The sequence below is a fragment of the Perca fluviatilis genome, chromosome 14 (genome assembly GCF_010015445.1).
Source record: "Perca fluviatilis chromosome 14, GENO_Pfluv_1.0, whole genome shotgun sequence".
NCBI lineage: Eukaryota > Metazoa > Chordata > Actinopteri > Perciformes > Percidae > Perca > Perca fluviatilis.
In genome coordinates this window covers 16,873,144-16,896,879 of record NC_053125.1, presented here as the reverse complement: position 1 = coordinate 16,896,879, position 23,736 = coordinate 16,873,144, and the positions used below count along the sequence as shown (strand labels likewise).

Sequence of the window (23,736 nt, the reverse complement as noted above, 5' to 3'; positions counted from 1 at the left end):
AAGCACTGCTACAACACACACAAGTTCACCATAATCTACAAAAGAACTACTTACATGTGCGCCCTCATTTAGAGTCTCCCAGCTAATCCTGCCTTGTAACTGACCAAAGTTGGAGAAACAGGCTTTTACTGTCTCTAGAGTTAGCTAGCTGACATGCTCTACATCTGACGCGTATGCGCGTATAGCAGTGCAATCAAAGATAGTACAGAAGAAGAAGATGAAAAGAGGTCTCACTCTGTAGCTAAAACAGAAACCAGGTGAAAATAGGATCTGCAGCAGTGAGAGAGCTGTGCAGTACAACAACAATATGGTGTTTTTTGAAAATTAAACCATGTAAACCTATTCTGGTAAAACCTTAAAATACAGTTATGAACCTGAAAATGAGCATAATATGGGCGCTTTAAAGACCAATTGCAGACAGGACAGGAGCGACTGACTGATCCCAGTATACAGAGAGGATGAGAGGATTTAAAGGGTGTGGATGAGTTTCTCAAGATCTTTAAATGAGAGAAACCACGTGATTTTGAAAATAGTGCGCAGTTAGAAAAAACTGGCTTTTATTACTGAATCGATTTGTTTGTCAAACTTAAAGGCAGAACCGAATATCACACCAAGGTTTGTGACATGGGGTTTGATAAGGGTGGACAGATTGCCAAACTGCCAACTACTTGATAATGTCAGCTTCTTAAATGTAAAATGTGCTGCTTTTCTCCGTTTTATGTCCTTGTAGATTAAATATATTTGGGCTATAGGTTTGTCGGACCACACAAGCAATTTGAAGATGTCAGGGACAGCTCTAGGAAATTATGATTCACATATTTCACTATTTTATGGCATTTTATTGACTGAAAATAATATTTAATTGCAGCCCTGTGTCAGTCTCACTTACTAAAAGCCCAACACTTTTAAATTTCAATCTTAAATAAGACCTTGGGGTCTGAGGAGAACCTGAGTATTGCCTCCAAATTATCCAGCTAACTTCCGGAAGTCCTCAAATAAAAAGTCTTTATGATGTCGATGAAGTTGAGAGTGGTGTAATCGCCTCAGATTTCATAAGACAACTCTTCACCATCTCTGCCCCTCTGTCAGCCAGGTGGAGACTGATGGCTGGTCTCTGATGTGGTGCAGAGCATTAACCATGTCATGCATTTGCACAGAACGGTCCTCCATCACCTCCCCGAGCACTTAGCCTGGGCGGCAGGGGGAGACCCAGTTCATCCCACCCCTGACGGCTGAGACCATTAGGGTGATGCACGGCGGCACATTCCTCATCCTACACGGGAAGGGTGATGGAACCACTCTAGCCCTAGGCTCCAAATGGGCCTCCCTCTATTGGAGAAGGTAGGAGGGGGAAGGGGCGTGGGCGCAGTTGTGGATGTGTGATGGAGAGTTATGAGGTTGAGCCGTGTGTAAAGGGTGCAGAGGTACTTCCCTGCTGACCGCGGAGGTCACGGGTTCAGCTCTTTGCTAAAGGAAAGTGAAAGATGTCATATTCATGAGCTGTGGCGCTAAGAGATCAATTTTTTATTTATTTTTTTACAGACAACATTGTGAGTAATACATGTTGCAATAAAGGCACTATTCATTTTAGATAATGCTTTCTTTGTTACGTTTTATGATGATGGGGAATTTAGCCATGCAACAGAGAAGAAAAGAATAAAGCGAGTAGTAGAAGTTATGCAAAAGCAGACACAACCTGAATAACCGACACTTTAATGCTATTCATTCTATTAAATATTCTGTATTGATAGATATTTAATAAATTTAACTTGCTTCACCTCCTCACTTCCTCCATTTAGATCCCACCTTTGGAAATACAACTACGATAAGCATACTGTTTTGTTGGCAAAACAATCACCAAGGTGAGAATGAAAAAATAAATTACCAACTGTTAAACAACCTTGTTAACCGCAAAAGATGCCCCTTTCAGCACAATTCCTCTGATAATGAAATATAAAATACTGCTTACTGTACATACACGCCGGCCAACAAACATCCTCATAAATATGTGTACACACACACACACAACACACACGCACAGTATAATGAATAATCACAAAGTCATAATTACCTTCTAACAACCTTTTTCTCACTACAGTGCATCTTTGTGATTGAAGTCCACCCACATTGAGTTAATTGCATTTATTCCCCGATGCCACAAATACACAATTAAAATGCAGGCATTACACACAGCCCTGCAAAATTATCAGTACAGTACACAGTTTAAAAATAGGGCCGGTGTTTGCCTCTCAAGTGCTACCTAAAATTTGTTTCTGGAGAAGTGAGGGTGATAAAAGATGTGGTTCTGTGTTTGCATTCTTAATGCATTCTGCATGGATATCACCGTTAATATATTTAAAATGGAAGAAGGCTCTGTCTGTCCTACGATTTACTAAACAACTGTTCATCCGATTGATTTCTTTACTTGGCAGGTGTGTTACTGAGGACCCAAGGAAGTGCGAGCTCTTGAGATCTTCGGAACATATACAGTATATTATTAGCGGGTTATTCTCGCTACACATTGTGTAGTGTATTGAGAGGGAATGCCTATTAATGTTGCACCACTACAGTGTACCACTGTTACATGGCAAACGGTATGCTGGCTACAGCTTGCTCTACATCGCTCACTACAGTACATTCAAGAACAGATGAAGAAAGAGAGACCAGAGAGGTTACATTGTTGCAAACTCAAACAATTAAAGCATCAGGGATGTAACTTTCGGAATGAACGCCTTTGTTCCCAGAAATAGCCTGGTCGCAGATACCTAGCTGTTAGCAAATTAGGCAACTAAGTCACAGCAGGTGTATTAATCCCAACCTGACGAAGGGAAGTATCTTCAAGGATAAGCGATCTCAAGAACGCTTCAATACCGGAGGCCAAGCAATCGGGCCGTTTTGAACGGGCACTGCACTAGTTTACTTCAATGGCAAACAGATTAATTATTATTGTTACTTGAAATCAGTCTAACAATCTACCTGGTAACATAACATTACATGTGGTTAACTTTGGTGGCTAACAGTAGAAAAATGTGACCTTTGTCCACATACTGTTCTCAGGAGTGACTCAGCTGGGCGATAAGGAAAAAATCTAATATCACGATATTGGTGACCAAATACCTCGATATCGATATTTTGGCAACATTGTAGGGTTGACAATTGGTGCTTACAAAAAAATATTTACTCAATGAGATTTTTGATAAATAATCATAATTAACGTGTATATAATAACTAAGTGGGTTACGGCAAATAATAGAAAGGTTAGAACAGTCCGGTAAATTCAAACAATTACATCACTCTACTGTAATTCAGCCATTAAAACCAGGAAAAGACTAAACTTACTGTATGTCATATCACGATATTACAATATCCAAAATCTAAGACTATATCCAGTCTCATAACGATATCAATATAATATCGATATATTGCCAAGCTCTATTTGCTCTCCAGTTTTTCTTTTGTGCCATTTAATACATGGTCTTAGAAATTTAAGAGGCTGCAGGTCACATACATTTTTAAGTCCATTCAACTGTTAAACAAGAATGTGGAGGCCAATTGGAGTGCATCTACAGCAGGAAAAACTTGGGTTAAAATTGTACTAATGCTGGTGTTATGTGAATGAGTATCTGTTTGTCAGACACTTGACTATAACCAATGAAACAATATCGTGCAACTGTATACAGTATATCTTTAAAATATTGCAGCTTTCTGTCTGTGATACAAATGATACTTGTCATGCAACTTTGACATTATTTTAAGTTCAATTTCATTCACCACTTAACTTCACTGATTGTACAGAATTCCACAGTTTACATGTCCTGTGGAGGATCAATGCATATGTAAAACAAAAAAGTTTGCATCAAGTCGATTTTCGACTCCAGAGGAAGATGATACATTGAGAGAAAACTAATAAACTGCCTTGGCTGAAGCTGAAAAACATTTGAAAATGGAAAATTCTGGCAGTGTGGCTTAGAAAGAAGGGAGTTTACCAGACCTCTGTAGTGCACTCTTCTTTTCTGCTTTGAAAGGATTTTAATGAAAGAGTGATTCTCCTATTGGACCATTTCATTTTAGGGCTGCAACCAACAGTTCCTTTATCAGTTAATCTACCAACAGATATCGTTTGGTCTATAAAATGTCATGAAATAGTGAGTACCTATTCACAATTTCCTAAAACCCAAAGTTACTTCTTCAAATTGCTTGTTTTGTCAATTCCATTTGAATACTTTCAAAGACCTGAAGGAGTTCAAACTAAATACAATATTTCACAAGAAAAAACAGCAAAGATTTTAGAAAAGTAGATCAAGATTTTGTTTTTTCTTGAATTCCCTAACCAGGCAATCTTATCACAACTTCTTATATTCTAGTTCCCAGGTTGGGGACTAATGACGTAATGCAATCCATACGTCCTCTTGGTGGAGGTACACAAATCCAGTTTGAATCAGTGAGCAGTGCATGAAAAATTGATCATCTATTATGGCTGCATCTACAAATGTTGCTTTATGGGAAACCATTATCTATGTTGTTTACATAATCCCAAGGACAAATTCCTGGGAGAAAGAGAGATGAAGGCCTAAGTATACTGTATGTCATTATCTCTTCTAATGAAACAGTGTTTATATTGATCAGATTCAGCCAAAAGGGCCTGTACATGTGTGTACCTGTCGTTGAGGCTGACATTTAGAATATTTTGTGCACATAGACCAGTATGTTTCAATGTGAGTGTAGCCGTGGATTAATTTCATTTATGTATAGATATTATGTATAGATAATTTAAATTGAAATCATTTAAATGTTAAAAATATATAAATATAAGAAAATATAAGGTAATGCCATATAAATATATGTTAAGTGTTAAAATTGGATGCAACGTTTAAAAAGTTACAATATATACAGTTTTAAAGGTCAAAGTTAGAAGTTAATGCAATAGATTGTAGTTTGAGTGAAGTGTACATGATGAATAGTGTGTTCCATTTGTACTAGGGAGTCAGATTTTCCATTGTCACAGTTGGAAACATGCCCCCTTACCTCAGATTTCCGAGCTCAGAACTCCGACAACCTCACAGTACCCCAAGTTCAAAATCCTACATGGCTGCCCCATGCATCAACAGTAGTGAAAGCTGTACTGTAGTAACATACAGTTATTAGCACTTTTGTCTTATTTGTGTCTCACTAAATCAGTTGTACACACAGTACTGTCCAACTTCTATCTGTGGACTTGTTGTAACACTGTTTCTATGCACAAAAAAACAGCATAATCCATTGTTTTCAACTGGTATTGCTAACAATGGCTAACCTGGCTGGACCCTACCCCACAATGAAAAATCCAACTTGTAAATGGAACGCATTCATCTCGGGTGTGACGTCATTCCCAGCTCCGGCTTCCGAGGTAAATGGAACGCACTAACAGGTGTAATCAACCACACGGCTTAACTTGATAGCAGCCCAATATGTCAATCTTCATCTTCCTTTACTTTTAGTGGAGGGTCATGACCTAGCAGCAATGTAATAACAACCCCAGGTAGATGGGCACGGCTAAACTGTAACATGCAGAGATTCCTGTTTTGAGAGATACAGTCAGAAAGACACTAAACAAATGATCTTTGTGAGGATCAGTATGTTGTAGAAGAACAGTGTTACCCATTACTGAGTTATGTTGTGTTTTGGACTAATGAAATCTACAAGAGGTACTTTTAAATTTGTGTGTGTGATTTTATATGCTGTAACTAAGTGTTGTACTATGAAAGAACGTACTGTGTTACTAACTGTGAATAGCCGTTAACGTTTGCACAATCCTCATTAGCATTGCTTTCTTATGGTTAGCTTTGCATGTGAAACAATTAGTTGAGACAAGCTTCTGCTGATTTGCCATGAAATAGTGTATGGACGTGCTTGCTCAGTTAAGTTATCTGGTTCAGGAGACGGACATTTGGGACTGTAAAGAGAGATTATCGGGGAAGCTCATTTGGACCACATTGAGAGCGGTTTTCCATCCTGCTGGTGTGATGTAGACTGTTGCTGCTGTTTTCTGTTCCATTGATCTTCCTGCTGTGGTTTCTCCGGCACTCTGTCTGCTGCCATTGCCAAGTTTGCCTTTTCAAAGATCCCCCTGACTATCACCAGGATACTGATTACTTTGCAAGTGCATTTTATTTTATTGCTTGTGTAGTGCTTGAAACAGGTAAGTGTCCAGAACAAACCAGGACGAGAGGCCAATTACAAAATATGAATTGAGTTTATTCACAAAGTTGGCATAGATTAAAAACACTAATAGGAAAAGGCCAATAGGGCCAGCATGGAACTACACAGTAGCAACTTTAAAGGGGAAAGTGCAATGGCATCGACACAATCACTTATATAGCAAATAATGCACAGGAATAATTTAGAGGCTATTGATATGCTTTAGGGCCCAATATACACAATAAAAGAGCAAAATAAATAATTAACACTACACACTTTAAAACATTAATTCCATGCAAGGAATAATAGAAAATAACACCTCAAACCACACTAACAGGCAATAAGGGGTCTCTAAAGCTATATCCTTTAACAATAATAACAATAATAATAATAATAATATTTAAAATGAAAGAAAACGAACAAACCCAACTAAGAAAGAAAACCAATTGTACAAATAAATGCACGTTACTATAAATGAATGTGGGAAAAAACAATGACAATGTTGCACTCGAAAACAGACCATGACAAATCAAGATAATATTAGTCCACTTTTCAGCATATTTTAAGACACAATGTATTTCATAAAATCGTCAGACAGTCTGCCGTACCTTTAAGTCATTTACGTTTCATTCAAACCAGCAGCATGTTTTTAATGTCGTTATGACCGATACTAGAAAGGAAAAACAAAAACACACTGAACATCTCAGTTATATTCTACTATATTTGATAGATTTCACGGTTCAAAACTTACAATCATTTTTTGTTTATTTGTTTTACAGCGCGCCTATACGGCAACCTGTATTCTGTCACTGCAGTCTTCTGCACTCTATGAAAACAAATGCATTTCCTAATTAAAAAACTTTTCTTACATACTCTCATGTTACATGCTGTAGAGGTTTAAATGAAAACGGCACCTACCACAAGGCAAAATGTTTGGCCTTCGCACATGTACACCCCGCTGCACTTCCTGACTTTGCGGGCCGATAGAAGAGAGAGAGAGAAAGAGAGAGAGAGAGAGAGAGAGAGAGAGAGAGAGAGAGAGAAAGAGAGAGAGAGTGCAAATTACCGGTGTCCCTAAATAACCTCCGCCCTCACCAGGGCCATGACGTCACACCCATTACACTTGTATAAACAAATGAAACGGCCATCACACATTTTAGGCCTCCACACTCCCAAGCTTTGACTCAGGCCTGCAACAAGGTTTTTTTGTTCATATTTTGATTGCTGAGTATGAATGTGTGAGTGTGGGCACACAGATACTTGAGGTTTACAAGTCAAAGGTTTTATGCACTTATTTTATTGAAACACGTTAACACGTGACATGTAAAGTAGACTCTGACAGTCGTAGTGAGGCGAAGAGTATAAACAAGGTTAATCACAAGACTTAACTAATTCATATTGGAGGCACCGCCAGCTATTGAAATTTTATAGAGAAACTAAAAAAGTATTAGTATAGGTAACAGCACCATGTAAAGTTAAAAAAGTACCCAGGCGCCTACCTATAGTACTACTACACGTTGAGGCAGAAACTCTTAATAATGCAGCTTGTCGAGCACGTTGGCCCCTTCTCCATTTGCTCAGGCAGGTTGGGAGAAATGCTGATGATGCAATGTGCTGACCCAAATACACTACCTGCTCCCAGCAGACTGCGCCAGCTGGGGCAATGTCTGTCTCTCTCCCTTTCTCCCTCCGTCTCTTCCATAAACCCTTACCCCTCTTTACATTTCTTCCCCTGATTGTTGAAAATAAGAAGGCTTAATTGTATAAAGTTCTTTACTTATTGTCCTGCTTTTGCCCTTCTCTCTCTTTCTGCTTAATAGTGTTTCTCCATGAGCAACATGATCACATGCCCAAGACCTTCTATCCAGTCTCATTTTTCCTTTACAAAACAAGCCTTGTCTGACAAATGCCTATTGACTGAGCGATATGCCATGGTGTTAGCCAGGAATCAAAAGCAAAGAAGCTCACTCGTGTAGTGCAAAACTTACCACTCGTTGATTAGAGGGGTATTGTGCAGAAAATGTATCACAGATAATTTCTCACTTGTAGCGTTCACTATACAGGCATATTAAGATTACAAAACATTCAAGCCTTTTATATCACCAGTCAGCACCCAGGGGAACTGTTGTATGGAGCTGGAGCGGTATGCACGTCCATAGACAATACAATACCTGCAGGGTCACACGAGAGCCATTTGCCCCAGTGGTGGTAATGCTTATAACAGAAGCACACTTGTGACTAGAAGGTATTTTTTATCTCCAGACTGAATGGTATAAATGTCGAGCTACGTCAAATGTCAAGTCAGTCGAGACAAGTCCATGTCACATCTCAAGACATATGAAAGAAAGTCTTGGGTCTTTAAAGCAAGGCTTAAGAGAAAAGTCAGTTATGTTAAGTCCAAGTCAAGTGACAAGTTAGTCAAGACAAGTCCAAGCCAAGTATCAAGTCAGTTGAGAGAAGTCCAAGTCAAATGACAAGTCAGTTGAGAGAGAAGTCCAATACTAGGGACAAGTTAGTTGAGATAAAACAGAGTCAAGTCTCAAGTTGTCAAAGCAAGTCATTGAAGTAAAATAAATGTTAAGTCACAGGTCTTTATTAGCAAATGTCCAAATCAATTCGTTCTTCAGAAAAAGGGCAAGTGCATTTTATTTGATGAAACAAAAGACAGGAAACTCATATTCATGCTATTCACCCTTGTATCCAGATAGATAGTAAGACTAAACACCCTGCATTGCTAATAACTCTTAAACCAAAGAATTAAATGTGTTTGCGACAGAATGCCCACTCAAGCTGCACACTTAATGACACATTGGCTTCATCTGAAGATGGGAATGAATAAAATGGACAGCTAATGTTTCATCTGTCTGTTTTTTGACCATATTTCCTTAAAGAACATTGGTTGCATCGCATGCAAGACCGAGACTATAGAAAATGTATCCCTGTCAGAATATCAAAACTCAAGCTATACAGCATAGATAATTCTGTGTAACCATAGCAGTTCTGAAACTTGAATCCTTTTTGTGGCTGGATCAGTGTGGTTTTTAGCGAGGGGGCTTATGCGTATAATTACATAGACACAGTTATTTTCTGCATGACAGACTTCCTGCTGTAACAGCTTCTGTTTTCAGGGGGAAAAAGAAGAATAAGTATCAGGTAAATTGGAATTCTCTCATCATGTTTTTTTCACTAAGCCTGTGTCCGAAATTACTTTTTCTCTTTTTATGAAAAGGAGGATTGTGTAACCAAAATGGAGAAGGCTAAGTTGATTAACAAGTTGATATGGGTTGTAAATCTTCATGTAAGATGCTACTCTAAATTCTGTTTTCATTCGGTGTCAGTGACATGGACATCCTGATATATTCAGACTCCTAATATGGCACCATCAACATCTTGCTTAACAATCACTTTTTTTCACCTTGCTGCTCTTAATATCTTAATTTGCATATTTAATAGGGCTGGGAATCCCTTGGTTACACTCAATTTTCATTATCTTTAATTTGTCTTCCTGTGTGATGACGCAAACTTTTGACCACAGGCGCTTTAATGAATAAAATAAAAAAGGTCACTGAAAACAAAACGATATCCCTCTGTTTGGCTCTGATGTTTCCTCTAACTAGAGGGGCAGAGGGCAATATCAACACATTCATTAAGAGGTTGTGGCTTGCACTTATTATTCCATTATCGACCTTGATCTGAAATTTGCATCATGCTTTATTCTTTATTCAGTGGTAATCAATGTGTGCAAGCCTGTTGAGTTTTAAAACCAGTGATTGACACTGATAAATAGGGGTGCCAGTACAACCAGGGCCGGTTCTAGCCCTTTGGTTGCCCTAGGCAAGATTGAGTTTTGCGCCCCCCCCCCGTCTCGCACTGTCAGATCTCCACAGCGCTGTGTCAGCGATAGAGTAGCAATGTATGTTGATTTTAGTTTCTAGCTTCCATGTAAGTTGGCACTAACATTTGGTATAATCATAACTGGTCTGGCAAACCAAAAGCCAGTGTTTTGTTTCCAGATTTGTGTGCATGGTGACTTATGATGGGGGGGGGTCTGGGGGTCCACCCCCCTTAATTTCCTGCATTCTAGTGAATTTTTATGCACTTTTTTCCTTTCTTTTTTTTTTTTTTAACCTTTTTCTGAATCAATTATACTGGAAATATCTATCTAAAGGGAAACATAGATTACAATCCAAATATAAAAACATCATGGAATATTTTGCAGTAAGGCTCTCAGGCATTCTGTATTGCTTTCATCTATTTATTCTCCTTTGGATCGATGTTTCTAATTTTATCGGAGTCAGCACACGTGTAGCCTAGGCATCATTTACTCTTCCCATTTTTGCTTCTTTTGTTGAGGAAGTACCCTCCTTAAATGTGCATATTAAAATTATTCACCTGAATGATACATTAATTCATTTTAATGAATTAATAAACCACTGGACTGTAATATTTCAGATGTGTTTGAGCAAGATTTCTGCTCATTTTCAAAACTTTGTGCACATTCAAAATACAGTATATCTCATCTGTGTTCTCTGAGGTTTGGAGGAGTTGTGATATTGTGAGAAAAATAAAGTGATAATACAATAGGCTACTACAAGAATAAAGTCACTATATTTCAGAAAATAATCCATCTGCACCATAGTCTGCTGTGCATTACGTGATTGCTCTGTTGATACGGTAGATGTCAGACCTTCTGACAGACACAGAGCCCCGTTTGGGACGCTGGTCTCTGAATGAGACAGGTTAGGGAAGTGGCTATAGGCTATGCTGCTCTACATTGGAGGTGGAAACACAATACTACGCAGAAATAGGGACACATCTGCCGCAGCATACCCACAGCAGAGCGCGTCCATTATAAACCTGTAGCAGCTCCGTGTCTGTGCCGCTGCTCGTCTCTATTTCTACAGCGAGAGTGGACGCACAGGTCTGCTTCAGAGCGCCGTGTGTTTAAGTCTGACCCGTAGACTGGAAACGTCGCATAATGAAAGGTTGACAAGTAAACGTGTGACTGAGGGGGCGCCCTAGGATGATCATGTTTAATGAACAGGTTTTATTTCGCGTGTCGTTCTAATTCTATTATTAATGAAAAGTAGACCTAAGGACGACACGGCGCCCCTAACACTTTTGACGCCCTAGGCAATCACCTTGGTCGCCTATAGCAATCGCCGGCCCTGAGTACAACACAGAACACAAAGACTGAGCAGAGGAGACAGGTACTGTGGAGGTGCAGTGGGACTCTTCAGGGGGGGGGGGAAATCTAAAATGATTAAACGTCAAAAGGAAATGTGGAGATGGCCAACATTTTACTGGGAAAGAAGAAGAAAATAGATGAGCCAAGTCTGCGGAAGAAAGCCTTGTGCTCAGGTTGATGTGCAGACACCCGATCAGACAGCCCTTCATCCCTTAACCCCTAGCCAAGAGAAGAGAAACAAGATGAGAGGAGAAATGTGGAGGGGGAGGAATCAGCTTTAGAAGTGCTGAAGCGGTTTTTCTTTCTTTTTGAGAAAGAAAGGAATACAGAAAGAAGGAAAGGGAGGACTCCTATGGAGAAAGAAAGCACAAGCGCTAATCTTCTGAAACAGGGAAAAGGCATGAGTCAGTCAGATGAGAGCAGGTGGAAACGTGGAGCTGAAACAATGTGTTTTTTCCTCTGCAGTGAGGCTTTCGAGCCTGTGAGACAAAGCTTAAAAGATTCAGGCTATAGAATCTTGACACAATACCCTGTGCCAAGCAGTGAAGACTTCGCTCCTCTAATTCAGCTGCACGGCTTGAGTTAGATTGAATTCACAGAGGAATATGAAGGTCAGGTGCTGTACTATGTACACTCTCAATCTCCATGGCCATTAGTGCTTACTTATAAAGCCATTAATGTTCATTATCATAATTACCTTTGCTTACTCGCAGAAGCCACGGAGTGAAATCTGCAGAAGTCCCCCAGATTTCTCTCTGCCAGTGTTTTTTTTTTTCCTTCCTCGCAGCCATCCGTCGTCTTCCGCTCTTCCACCTGACTGCCCTCACCTTCTTCCTGTTTTAAAAATACAACCCGGAGCCGCCTCATGCATATGTTCGCTTGCCACGAAAAGGTGCGCCATCAATATGCAAGTGCATTTCATGAATTATTAACGCAGTCCCACTTGCCAGTGTGGTGTATGTCAAGTTCAGTAAGAATGTAGCAGGAGGACGTTTGGCGGGTTGTACCGATGTACCTCCCTGCCGACCGTCAAACAAGCAGGGCTGTTGTTCCCCTTAAGGGGGCAATAAGTTCCCGTTTCATTCCTGCAACTCAGCTCCCAAAGGATGCAGCTTCCTACACAGCACAATCCTTCCCCCGTAGAGAGGCTGTGGAGAACTCGCAAATAGAACTTTTCAAGATCTCGCCGTTGTTGGGACGAATGTGGACTGTGTAGGTTGTGCATTTTTTATCTCATGCTTATATTACTCGGTGCAAAATAATCTCCCTCAACATACATTCAATCCTTCCTAGACCTCGATAATGAATGGCTCCCTCGTGACAGTACATCTCACTTTTCTTGCCCACAACGGACATCAAGTGGGACTATTTTTCTTTCCCTCGAGTGAGTTTTCTTTTTCCCAGCTGCTGAATTCACCAAGTGCTGCGGTACTTAGGGTCAAAGGTTGATAACGGCCAACAATCCAATTTCACAGCGCCTGCCTCTGACAGACATCGTGTGATCTTGGGTGGGACCCCTCCCAATTCCTCTCTCTGCATATCCTCAAGAACACTACGAACTTAATCAAACTTTAATTAGCCCTCTGCTTTGGTGATAATTGGCAGTCGAGGCAGGGCCAGAACTCTGCTCCTGCAGGATGCAGTCTCCGAACGTATCGGCTAATCATTGAGGGAGAGATGCAGAGCCATTGGCCATAATATGTTCAGATGAGACCATTGTGTGAATGTTTGCGTGTGTATACCAGTATGTCAATTACATTTACAGAAGCAGAATGCATTTCCAATGTACACATACAGAGTCTGACTCGTCCGACATTGCAAACAAGAAAAGAAGGGACACATCAAGCTTTATTTACCAGACTCCATTCTTTCCACCCTCCTTTTTTCCCCCTTCATAAATTGAGTTCATGTGGTGCTTTAGCAGGTGATTAGCACATTAGCAGCCATGCCTACAGAAATGGCAAAGTCCTAACCCTAATCCTGTCTTGAATGCTAACACTAACCACCCTTCCATAAGAGAACACAAAGTTCACAAAGTCAGTGTGGCGAAACGTCTAGCTAACTGTGCAATGCACATTACTTTTTCCGGAGTTTAGCATTACGCAATAAAGGATGGAAGGAAGCAGAAAGGGAAAGTGCAGTTAAAAGCTTGCACTAAGTGCCTTGAAGCCATAAGATCTTTATTTCACATATGTTGTCTGCCTTGGCTAAACAAAAGCCAAGAAAAAAAATAACTTCAGTGGGCACCGCCATTGCACTCTATGCATTAAAGGTTCATGACTAATCACATAGACTTTCTCAGTCTGATGTCAAGACATCAGTGAAGGAATTGCATGGGGAAAAAAATTTACCTATGTCGGTGATGTGTCCGCGTTATCGAGCAGTAGTCAGAAATATGATACATGGGTGTGTTTTAAGAGCCAAAAAGTCATAAAAAACAATTATGGTCTAAGCCTCTATGACCTCATGGAGAAAATCCATGCCAACCCAATCTTGTTGTAGGTGCTATGATCTGCTGAATCGAATGCCCTGTGAAATGAAATCAATGGGAGTTGCTTACTCCAGAGCCACATCAATCTGCTGAGATTGTGGTGCACATGTGGATTCAAAGGCCTACTGTACTAAGAAGACTTAAGGTCAATAGCTATAATCTGAAAAGTTTGAGTAAAGCAACAGGGCACAGCCCCCTTCAGGTTACAACACATTTAAAGTCAGTGTTCAGTGTTTAACATGGTCAATAGTGGGGGGCGAGGTGCAGTAGTTTTCCTTTGAGAAAGAGCAATCAAATCACTCCAGCGTGACAACACTTTATTCAGGTTTTGCTGAAGGACTGAAGTCTGTGTTGGATAAGTGATTGTTTCCACAGTCACTAATAGAAATAAAAGAATGCAAATGTCACTGTGGCAAAAACCACAACAGAGAAGCTATCAATATCTTTGAGATAAGTTGAGGCTTGATTGAAGTGAAATTTGCAGAATTGATCGCTTTCTGTTTCATGTGTCCGTTCTTCCTGCCAATCAAATTGTAGCTCCACTCATTACTTCCCTGCTTTATTTATCCTTGTCTATATGCGCTGCCAAGACTACCACTAGTCCTACATTCAACAGTATTTATGGTGCATATACACAATAACGTGTCTGACAGTTATTGCACAGGCTGATGTGTCCAGCGACATCCTGCCATGAAAATGAAACCGTGATGTCTATACTGTGAGTTTTCATTGATTTTATAGCACTGTGTTAATTTAAAAAGAACATCAGGAAGTAATTTAGTTCTGCATTTCATCTACTAGCCTACTACTAGCCTACATCAGGTTTAAGCATGAATAACATATGATACAGACTCAATCACACATTTTGCATTCATCCAAAGAGACAATTGAAAGAGAAAGAAAGACAAAAGAGTTCTTTTGCATCATTCTAGCTTCCAGTGTTACGTCTGATTTTTCATTTGGGATTATTGTCGAAATCTATCTGAACATGTTGAAGTTCATTTGAGCTCCAACTCTGACACTGCTAGACTAATGTTAAAAAGGTTTAAAGGCTCAAACTCTCCCAGTGTCTTTGGGATTATCCTCTTCTCTTAGATGTATCCATTCTTCAGTTGTCATATTGGGACCAAAAAAGAAAATCACAAATCCATTTTGGCCGCAGCCAGTGTCATTAGGTCCGTGTACTTTTTTGTTCATTCGATTTTCATTTCATAACCAGGTGTTATAAAACAAAAAACGAATGGTTATTTGATTTTTGGATGTTGTCATTTCCAAGGCAACAGCGCCAGCGTAGCCTATCAGTGTTGCTTTCAGCCCAGGCTAAAATTACTTTGCTCTTGATAATGCTTGGGGGGAATTTTATTTCATAATGTCACATGTATTTATTACCCTATCCCCCTGCCTCCCTCTGACTCTCTGTCTCTACCCACCGCAGATAACTTCGCCCGAAGAGAGTCGAACCAGCTGAGGAAATAGACTTTCAGTTCACGGCTGTAACGTTACCGTTACGCCACCGTTACCAATCCCAGCAAACTTTCTGTTGCTGCCGTTAAAATTGCTGATCATGGGGATCAAACCTCCGGTGCTGGGTCTAATATTCTAATATTAGCTGCTGCAGCTAGCTAGCCACCAGCCCTGTGACCTGAGTCCCCGGTTCGCTCCCCGGTGCTGACTGACTCTGGTCCGATCTGCAGAGCTGGCGTTACCCGCTCTAGCTGAGCTGGGAATCTGCCGCGCTCGTGATTTATTCATACTTTGAATATAATGTGCATATAATAGACGGAATAAATAAAAGTCCCCGGAAATAAATAAAAGTAAAACAATATGTATTCAGGCTATTGAACTATAATGACTAATATGTTCATATTGCCTCATTTATGTATTTTATGATCTATTTCACAGCCATATTAATGTATATTTATGTAAAGGGGGGTAAAATAACGGATGATCAGTCGCTCAGGAAGGACAGTTTCCCTCAACTGCAGCTGGGACATTCTCAAATGCTTAACGTGAAAAAGCTTAACACGGTTTAACGTACCTTAACAATGATCAATAATTACCAAATTTCTCTCTCATATCCTCATAACCACTGAAAACTGTCAAAAAATCGAACCCAAAGTCCAATAGCTTATTATGGACGTTATCTGACTAATAACTGACTATATCTGATTGATCATTGTTTAGGTGTACATTAAACCACGTCAAGCTTTTTCACGTTAAGCGTTAGAATGTCCCGGCTGCAGTTGAGGGAAACTGTAGCCTATACTTTGTGAGCGACTGATCATCCGTTTTTTGCCCTCCTTTACATAAATATAATATACATGAATATGGCTATGAAATAGATCATGAAATGCATAAATGAGGCAATATATATGAACATAGGCATTAGTCATAGTTCAATAGCCTAAATACAAATGTTTTACTTTTATTTATTCCGTCTATTATATGCAAATTATTTTATTATATTATATTCAAAGGAAGTTTTGTTATCTCACAGACTTCGACTAAAAGCAACTAGCCTGCCTGGCATCAGTGCATCATAGCATATCACTATTTCCATAGAAAATAAAATTTGAATAAATCACGAGCGCGGCAGATTCCCAGCTCAGCTAGAGCGGGTAAGGCCAGCTCTGCAGACGGACCAGAGTCAGTCAACACCGGGGAGCGAACCGCGAGGACCGAGGTCACAGGGCTGGTGGCTAGCTGCTAGCTAGCTGCAGCAGCTAATATTAGAATATTAGACCCAGCACCGGAGGTCTGATCCCAATGATCAGCAAGTTTAACGGCAGCAACAGAAAGTTTGCTGAATTGATTACGGTGGCGTGTGAGTAACGTTGTAACTGAATCTGAAAGTCTAATTAAACTAACTCGGTTGAATTTGGGGTTAAGTTTTGTGCGACGGTAGAGACAGGGGGGGGTAGAGACGAGAGTCAGAGGGAGGCAGGGAGATAGGGTAATAAATACATGTGACATTATGAAATAAAATTCCCCCCAAGCATTATCAAGAGCATAGGTTTCCAAAGTAATTTTAGCCTGGGCTGAAAGCAACGCTTGTAGGCTACGCTGGCGCTGTTGCCTTGGAAATGACAACATCTGGTCTCTGAATATGAAAAAACAAGCCTTTTTTCATTTCTATTTCCGAGTGATTTTATTTTTGTTATATGAAATAGAAAATGAAAATCACAGCATATTTTAAAATTCTCCCATCCCCTTTTGACCATGAAAAGGAAAAAAATGCCTTCTATTTCAATTTCAAATGTTGTATTTTAAAACGAAAAACAAATAACCATTTGTTTTTTGTTTTTTAAGTCTGTTTATGAAATGAAAATCGAATGAACGAAAAAGTACACGGACCTCATTACATGTTACATGAGTTGTCTTGCTTGTTCCTTTGAAAGACTGAAATGCAAATATGAATAAAGTGCTGTTAATTAAAAGTCTATAAATGTGACTGTGGCAAAAAAAATGGCTTGCTCAGTGACATGTTGACAAGGTGAACATGACAAAGAGAAACCAGGTAGAAAGAGCCTTGAGACTTTGTATAATTAAACGCAATACCTACTTTTGCCCTTGGAAGCAAAGCACTTGGACCATGACGAGAAAAAAAAAAGGACATTTTGCTACATCGTTAGTACTTTGAATGGCCCTGATTGATTATAAGTCTTCATGTTGACAGATTATTAGACATCTTTTACATTGGTGTTTGTGTGTGGGCACTTGTGGGTTTGCTCGTGTGCATTTGAGCATGTGTTTAACCAAACTGTCCAAGGTCCAATAGTCCAGGGATCACTCTATGCACAGATTTGTGATCGGATTTGGAAGTTCCCTTGTAGAGCACAACAAAGTTACCTCCCAAGAACGTAGCATTAGCATTCAAGGATACCAGTTTGCCACAGACTGGGCCGACTTGTCTCCCTGCTGGGCTGGTAAAAAGCAAACAGGAAAAAAAAGGAAAAGCCTTTGAAGTGCAGGCTTCATGGACTCGTCAATAGCTGTTATTGATCCTTCCCGCTTTTATTTAATAACGTTCCCATTCCTAGGGCTTGATTAGCTGGATACTCATTGCTATGCTAGCTCTGCTGCAGCATGCTGTCATACTGCTGATGCCACGTATTTCCGCATTGATTAGACCTCTGGGATTAGCTCAAATGCAAATGGGTGCGTTTGTGTGTGCATGCAAGTGTGAGTGCTGGAGAGGAGTGAGTAAAAGAATATCACAGCATTACAAAACCGATCCACTTTTGATTGTTTGCATATGCTGTATACAATCTATACAATGCTTTTGAACAAGCTGTCATGCTTACAACACATGCACAGAAATAACTAAAAAACGCTAAGGGTAAACAATGTCTCTTCATGGCTATTAATATAGCATCTAAACCGATTGCCTCCCCCACATATGCCCCAAAAAAACAATGGGAAGCATCCAAACCATGCAGACATACTGCATGGGAACACTGGCAGCTGTGAGAATCTGGCTTCCTTGAAAAGCCTGGGAAACATTACAAGGAAAGAAACGACGTCAGGCAGAGCGAGATTAACATGCAGCAATGGAGAAGTCCCCCATCTTATAATTATGCTGTGGATTAAACGTGATCAGGCCTTCTGAATCGATCTTCATGAAAGCATCAGCAAGCTGTGGCGTCCTTGCACGTTTACGGAATGCGGTAACTGTACACTCAAGCATTTTACCTCATTAAATAAATCCAATCTTGATTTCGTGAACGCTGCATGTTCACAGATGTGAAGGTCAGTGCAACACAGCAGGATGATTTAATCTTTTTGCCATGTTTAATTCAGTTTGCCTTTTGTGTGCAGGCGATGCTCCTTTTGTGTGTTGTGTGAGAGATTTAGTAATTGCTTGTTGTGAAAGGGTACACACTTCTGTGTTAAACCTGAACTGTGCTATTGCTTGTTGAAGTACTGTCAGGCAGGAAATCAGACCTCTGGTTTTCAACAGCTGGATGTGTCAGTGCCATGACACCTGTGTTCATATCGTCTGTACCCGTCATGGTTGGATTTGAATAATTTCACAATCTGCTTGTATTTGGTCAGAAGTGAGAAACAGTTTGCATATATATACATACACACACATATATACATATATATATATATACATATATATATACATATACATATATACATATATACATATATGTATATATATACATATATATACATACATATATATATATATATACATACATATACATATATATATATACATATACATACATATATACATATATATACATATATATACATACATATACATACATATACATATATACATACATATATATACATATATATACATATATATACATACATATATATACATATATACACATACATATATATACACATACATATATACATATACATACATACATATATACATATATATACATACATATATATATACATACATATATACATATACATACATACATACATACACATATACATACATACACATATATATATACATACACATATATATATATATACACATACATATATATACACATACATATATACATATATATATACATATATATACATACATACATACATACATATATATATATATATATATATATATACACACATATATATATACATACATATACATACATATACATATATATATATACACACACACATATATATATAAGAGAGAATAGTAGTATATGTGAGAGAATAGGATAGTATAGTAGTGAGAGTAGAGATATAGTGTGAGAGATGTGAAAGGAAGGATAGGAAGAGTAATGAGAGAATAGTAGTGTATGTGAAGAGGGAGAATAGTAGTAGGTATATGGAGTAGTAGGAATAGTAGTAAGTGAAGTGGATAAAGAGTAGTGTAGGAGGTGTGGAGAGAGGAATATGGAAGTGTATGTGAGAGAGTAGGTATGTAGGGTATGTGGAGAGAGGAAATAGTGTGAGTGAGAGAGTTTAAATAGGAAGTATGGTGTGAAGGAAATAGACAATAGAATGGAATTTAAGTAATGCTCGAATTGGTGAGCCTAATGCAGGAAAGAAATTTAAATTATACTAGTAGTCTGGTGGGTAAAGTACAGATGGAGCACAAATAAGATAATATGGAAAGGACTTAAAGAATTGTATAAATAAATCAAGCAAGAAACTATGAATAAAAAAAAACAACCTTGTTGGACAAAAAAAAAACTATTATCTTATCTTATTTAGTTTCTTTTTCAAGGTCAGTTTTTGTTTGTGGGCGTAAATGGTTATGAGGAAAACATTGCTATCGTTTTCACTTCACCTTCATTTCTATCATTTTACACGGGCTCGTGCTCCGGGGTTGCGCGTGGCTGTGCAGAGGCAATGCAGAACATTTTAGTTGGGAGTGACATCGCTGAAATGAAGGAAGACCCCCCCGTACATTTTGAGACTTCAAACAATGTTATTGTTCCAGAAAATGACTTTATTTTCAATGAAACAGTTATCAACAGAATTCTAGAAACTGTAGACCCCCTAGCCAATGACGGTAACCATGGCATTCAATTATTTTTGGGCCTGGTGAACTCTATCAGTGAGCAAGTTCATTAGTGTCAAGGCAATTAATAAAGGTTAATAAAAGGCCAGTGACAAGTTTCCTTTTTAGTAAAATAATTATTCCATTTTCAATTGTTTAAACAAGACATTAATAATGTATTAGGAAATGGTCCGTGTACTTTTTCGTTCATTCGATTTTCATTTCATAAACCGGTATTATAAAACAAAAAAACGAATGGTTATTTGATTTTAGTTTTAAAATACATTTGAAATTGAAATACAAGGCGTTTTTTCCTTTTCATGGTCAAAAGTGGATGGGAGAAATTTTAAATATGCTGTGATTTCATATAACAAAAAAAAACACTCAGAAATAGAAATGAAAAAAGGCTTGTTTTTTCATATTCCGGATGTTGTCATTTCCAAGGCAACAGCGCCAGCGTAGCCTACCAGTGTTGCTTTCAGCCCAGGCTAAAATTACTTTGGAAACCTATACTCTTGATAATGCTTGGGGGGAATTTTATTTCATAAGGTCACATTTATTTATTACCCTCTCTCCCTGCCTCCCTCTGACTCTCTGTCTCTACCCGCCGGAGACAACTGCTCCCAAAGAGAGTCAAACCACCTGAGGACTTGAATTTCAGTTCACGGCTGTAACATTACTTAATGTTACCGTTACAGCGCCAAAGTCTGGTCCCAGCAAACTTTCTGTTGCTGCTGTTAAATTTGCTGATCTGGCAGAAAGTCACCGGCAGTTCGGGATCAGATCATGGGGATCAGACCTCCGGTGCTGGGTCTAATGTTATAATGTTCGCTGTTGCCGCTGCAGCTAGCTAGCAGACCTGGGTCCCTGGTTCGCTCTATGTTCGCCCCCTGGTGCTGACTGGCTCTGGTCCGTCTGCAGAGCTGGCGTTACCCGCTCTAGCTAAGCTGGGAAACAGACGAATCTGCCACACTTGTGTTTTATTCATATTTTCTTTTCTATGCAGATAGTGATATGCTTTGATGCAGTGATGTCAGGCAGGCTTGCTAGTTGCTTTTAGTCTGAGTCTGTGATATAACCAAACTTCCTTTGAATATAATGTGCAAATAAATAGACGGAAATAAATAAAAGTCCCCTGAAATAAATAAAAGTAAAACGTACTGTATAGGCTATTGAACTATAATGACTAATGCATATGTTTATATGTATTGCCTCATTTATGTATTTCATGATGTATTTCATAGATATATTAATGTATATTTATGTAAAGAAGTGCATAAATGGGCTAGAGTTTCCCTCAACTGCAGCCTGGGTTAAAGCAAAACTGGTAGGCTACACCGGTGCTACTCATGGATGTATTAAGAGAAGTGCTACCACATTGGAAATGCAACATACGGTCTCAGAATATGAAAAAAATGGCATTTTTTCATTAAATTTTCACATTCCCTTTTGACATGGAAAGGAAAAAACACCTTGTATTTCAATTTCAAATTTTGTATTTTAAAACAAAAATCAAATAACCATTCATTTTTTTTGTTTTTTTAATACCTGTTAATGAAATGAAAATCGAATGACCAAAACATACACTGACCGTTAAGGAGTTCTCGGAAGTCATTCCTGACCAAATCCCTGAGTGTTTTTTAATGCAAAATCCATTGTTTCCTTAAAATCCTCGAATTTGTTCAGGACTGGCAACTGCAGGCAGTTAATGCATGTGTTTGTAGTGGGTAAATGACGGTCTTGTCTGAGGGGCAGCTCATGGAGAAAAACCACTGAAGGTAGTGGGAAGAAGCCCAGGGGTGGAATATCATTTGCTCCCGTCGCAAAGGCCAGGATACCCCCAAAGGGTCCCTCTTGTTCTGAAAAAGAAATACACCAAAGAACACCAAAAAAGAAATTAAACATGGCATGTAGAAAACGTTTAAAAAGGAGGGAAAGACAAAGACGGACAGAAGGGCATATGAAAAGATTTTTATTCCATAACTAGCAATAATACTTACCCTCAACATCCGCGAGGTAGTCCCTCCAAAATGCAACCACACATTCCTCTGCCCTTCTTTTGTTGCTGCCCACTGCTGACAGTCGAATTTCAAAGAGCTGTTCTAGTACATCAGCTGTGAGTGGAGATGGCTCGTGACAAGACAGCGGTCCGAAAGCATCTGGGGGCATTCTTATTGCATCAAGAACACCAAGGGTCTTCATCCCCTCCCTGAATCTGTAAAAATGTATCATGAGAAGATACAAATATCGGTTTTCAAATTGGATAAATTATCACAGCACATGAAAGGGATGACATATAAGACAGTTCAGTGTTTTTGATTATGCAAAAAAAAATCTAAAACGTGATGTTCTTTAAGTTATTTTATATGATACATGCATGCCTTTATTCAGAGTATTTGTAAGGTTGTACACCGGCTTTTAAAAATATATGTTGAAATCTTTAATTTTTCTTAACCCTTGTAAGGTGTTCGGGTCTGTGGGAGCCATTTTTAATGTTTGCTAAAATGGAAATTATGCTATTTATTATTTCTTCTAACTCAATCTCACTGGCCTTGGCTCATTCTGTGAAGAACATAAAAAATAACTTATTTTCAATTTCTGCACCTGCTATTCCCACACAAAGTTACAAAATTGTTACATTTCAAGTACTTTCACCTGTTCTGATTAAGTTCTAAGAAATAAGCACCAATAATGATAATGATTGATGATAATGAATGAAAAATATTTTTTATTTTTTTTTATAATTGAATTTCCTTGTTTACTCACAAAAACGAATATGATCTTACAGGACTAAATGGCAAATATGAACCATAAATGATAAGTAAACCTCTGTTAAGTATTTTTACATAAATTGTTATGGCTGTATTGATTTAAAAGCCTAATAATGTAGTGAAAACTTTGAAGTGCTGCACTGACTCGATGAACCACCTGAAACATGATGATATCCTCCACCAAGAGATATTCGTCTTCTATGCGTTTCAAAGGCCTTAGACACCCAGCATTGGCCAGATAATCTGTAATAAATCATTGTATAGTATGAACAACACAAGATTAGATATATTAAACAAACTGTTCTTTCCTGGAGGCCAGGCCTGTATGTCATGATGAAATTAGGTGATGCATGAATTTATATGAATGACATTTTATTTAACTACTTGAGTCACAGTAGTATATTAAGAACTGACCAAGCCTGGTGTAAACATTCATATGAAAGTCAGAAACAAATCACACAAACTAAATGTTTGGGGAAGTGTCTGTACACTGCTCTATGCTTTTTCTTTTCATTGGTTGTTGTGTTAAATCTTACCCAGATACAATAGTGCTATTTTCTGATTGGCTATTGTGTAGCCCCTTTCTTTTTTTTGATTGGCTGATAAGTGGCCG

At 38.8% G+C, this 23,736-nt stretch overlaps 1 protein-coding gene across 2 annotated transcripts in view; it reads right to left on the bottom strand.

Annotated features, from left to right (window-relative positions):
* Positions 1–21,601: 21,601 nt before the first annotated feature.
* LOC120573478 (G2/M phase-specific E3 ubiquitin-protein ligase-like) overlaps positions 21,602–23,736 on the bottom strand; it is a 3,133-nt gene continuing 998 nt past the window's right edge. Inside the window, exons 2-4 of one of the 2 annotated variants that reach the window (XM_039823230.1) lie at positions 23,249–23,366; positions 22,353–22,567; positions 21,602–22,211 (exon numbers count right to left, since the gene is read on the bottom strand). In XM_039823230.1, coding sequence (XP_039679164.1) covers positions 21,964–22,211; positions 22,353–22,567; positions 23,249–23,289 — 504 coding nt within the window. In that variant the 5' untranslated portion in view covers positions 23,290–23,366 and the 3' untranslated portion in view covers positions 21,602–21,963. Of the gene's footprint in view, positions 22,212–22,352; positions 22,568–23,248; positions 23,458–23,736 lie in introns of those variants that run through there. The other variant, XM_039823231.1, reaches the window with a different exon arrangement.